Here is a 2,387-nt window from a genome sequence, read left to right on the forward strand (position 1 = left end):
TTTGTTCGCAATATTGTTTTTATCTTTTATTGTTCCATTGTTAACATTGGAGCTCAAGACTATATATAGACAAAGACAATGATGAAACGGTTGGTGCAAGCTTGATGCTTACACTCAATGATGAGAGAAAAGAGAGAGTTCAGGACGTTCTGTTATGTATTGAAAATAAAGAGGAAAAAGAGAGTTTTGTTTATGGTGCATTGTAAAACTGTGAATTGTATCGCATAATGATTATGATACAAGATATGAGTTATATCAACCGAGCACTTATAGGCTAAGTGGAGTTACTTGCACTACAAGCTACTAACTAACTAACCAACAAACATAGTTGGATTTATCCACAACAGAAACATGCTTGTGAAGAACATGTAGTACATCAATCCATCATCAATGGACCAAATAGGATTTTACTTCCATACAATATTATTAGTATCACATAAATTTCCCAAACACGACCAAACCAGTAAAATACTAAACACACATTTATATCATTATTTGAGGCAAGCCCAGTTTCATACAGATACATTATACTAAATTTTTTAAAATCATATATCTAGGTTCCTAGTTAACGGCCCTACAATTTTTCCTTATTTGACCCTGTTGTCCCGCAAGAACACCAATGCGACCCATTTTCTCAACGGAAACTGCAAAATCTCTAAAAAACAGAATAGGCCACTTGCTATAATTGTCAACCAATGCAGAAGTTGTATTGTCACCCAATAGAGCTTGGTCTGATTGTAGTAACCCAGAATTGCTCAAAACATTTTTGTAATATGTGTTATCAAATGTGTTCGTAGTGACAGGATCCAACGGAGCCAAATTGGAGTCGGAATCAGCTTGATTTGGACATACTTTTTGTAAATTTTGTAGAAGTGAAGAATCAAGCGATGGATCAGATTTACCGGAGCCACCAAAGTCGAATAGCCTTGGCTTGAATGTAAAGCATTGCGCGAACCCAAAGGTGTGTGCACCTGTATATATTGAGAGTGCGTAGTCAATACACATGAAATTGGTCTCTTCACTAACTTTATGTATACAAGAAAGGACCTTATGATCATTAGAGTTAGAAATATGTTAGCCTTGAAAATGACGATAACATAATTCGAATAGGTCAACTCTAACGAATCATAAACGTTATACGTGTTATAAATATTTTTGCACAAATAATTGCAAGAGAAGCAAACCTGAGAGCACTGCTACATCCTTCTTTTCAAGACCCTTAGAAACGAACTTGGCAGTAATGTTTTCTAGAGGTTCAAAGGGTGAGGGCAAGTTATTTGCGTCGCTCTCACTCGCGGTTGTGCCATCTCTACGACCAAGAGGTACAGCCCAAAATGGCCCTTTACTCTGAAATTAAAGAAGTTCTGATTAATAATTGGAAGCATGCATGCAATAATATGTAATTTTTCATGCAAGATAAATCTGTTTTTCTTGTTCCCCAGAAACATTATCATATAGTAAATTTTTAATTTTAACCAAGTAGTCTCCAAATAATTAAACAGCGAGTTCTTACTAGAAATACAGCATCCCTGGCTGCTAGAGTAAGTATATCAGCACATGAGACTGTGGATGGACAAGCATTCTCTAAATCAGACTTTATTTTATCAATTACATCAAATCCTCTTATTGAATTTTTATTAGGAAGTGCATTTTTCTCCCCTTTTAGTGTGTCCGTATCATCCAGTAGCACAGATCCATCACATCCCTATGTAACACAAAAATGAAATAAGAAACACATAGTTGATTGATAAATTTTTCCGAGTATATAAATAGCAAAAATAAAAGAGAAACAACAATTGAGAGAGCTTAATTACATTGACAAAACAATCATGGAAATGAAGGCGCAAGAGAGAAGCAGCAATCCTTGAGTCATTGGCTATAGCTGACAAGATATTGTCTTTAACAATTTTGTTCAGATTTGGACAAGTTCTGTTATAGAAATTGTAATATAGTTGAGAGCACACAAGTGGAGTAAGAAACACAAGACAAAACATGAAAACAAAAACATGTTTCTTAGACACACACTCCATAAGTTGAAACTATGTTGACAGCAAGGGGAAGTTAAAATTTGTTGAGTTGACAAACTTAATTAGAATTTTGTGTGACAATAAGTTGTAAGCTGAAACAATTTATAGAAGGAAAAAACATCACTTGTTAATTGTTAACATAGTTTTTATAGAGTGGCAAAGCCACTATGATTGTCCTTATCTGTTAAGTTTGGTACAATTCCAAAATTTCTGCTCTAAGTGGCAAGATGATGCATGAGTATATTAAAAATAGTCTCCAAATTAGTATAGTGCATAGTTTACACATGATGTTTAAAGGAGCTAGATTGAAAGAGTGTTATTTTATTTTCTCCTAGTTGTCCATGCACTACTATAAGATAC

General features: G+C 34.4%; 1 protein-coding gene across 1 annotated transcript; it reads right to left on the reverse strand.

The window, feature by feature from the left end:
- Positions 1–333: 333 nt before the first annotated feature.
- On the reverse strand, positions 334–2,103 carry LOC146919833 (peroxidase 10-like). Its single transcript, XM_085713231.1, has 4 exons — positions 1,815–2,103; positions 1,514–1,705; positions 1,185–1,347; positions 334–971 (listed from the first exon to the last, which is right to left on the reverse strand). The coding sequence occupies exons 1-4, from the start codon at positions 2,028–2,030 to the stop codon at positions 562–564; spliced, it is 981 nt and encodes a 326-aa protein (XP_085569357.1). The 5' UTR covers positions 2,031–2,103; the 3' UTR covers positions 334–561.
- Between the last annotated feature and the right edge of the window lie 284 nt (positions 2,104–2,387).

The sequence above is a fragment of the Medicago sativa genome, chromosome 5, assembly GCF_051527215.1.
Source record: "Medicago sativa cultivar Bolivia chromosome 5, Bolivia_mono, whole genome shotgun sequence".
Classification (NCBI taxonomy): Eukaryota; Viridiplantae; Streptophyta; class Magnoliopsida; order Fabales; family Fabaceae; genus Medicago; species Medicago sativa.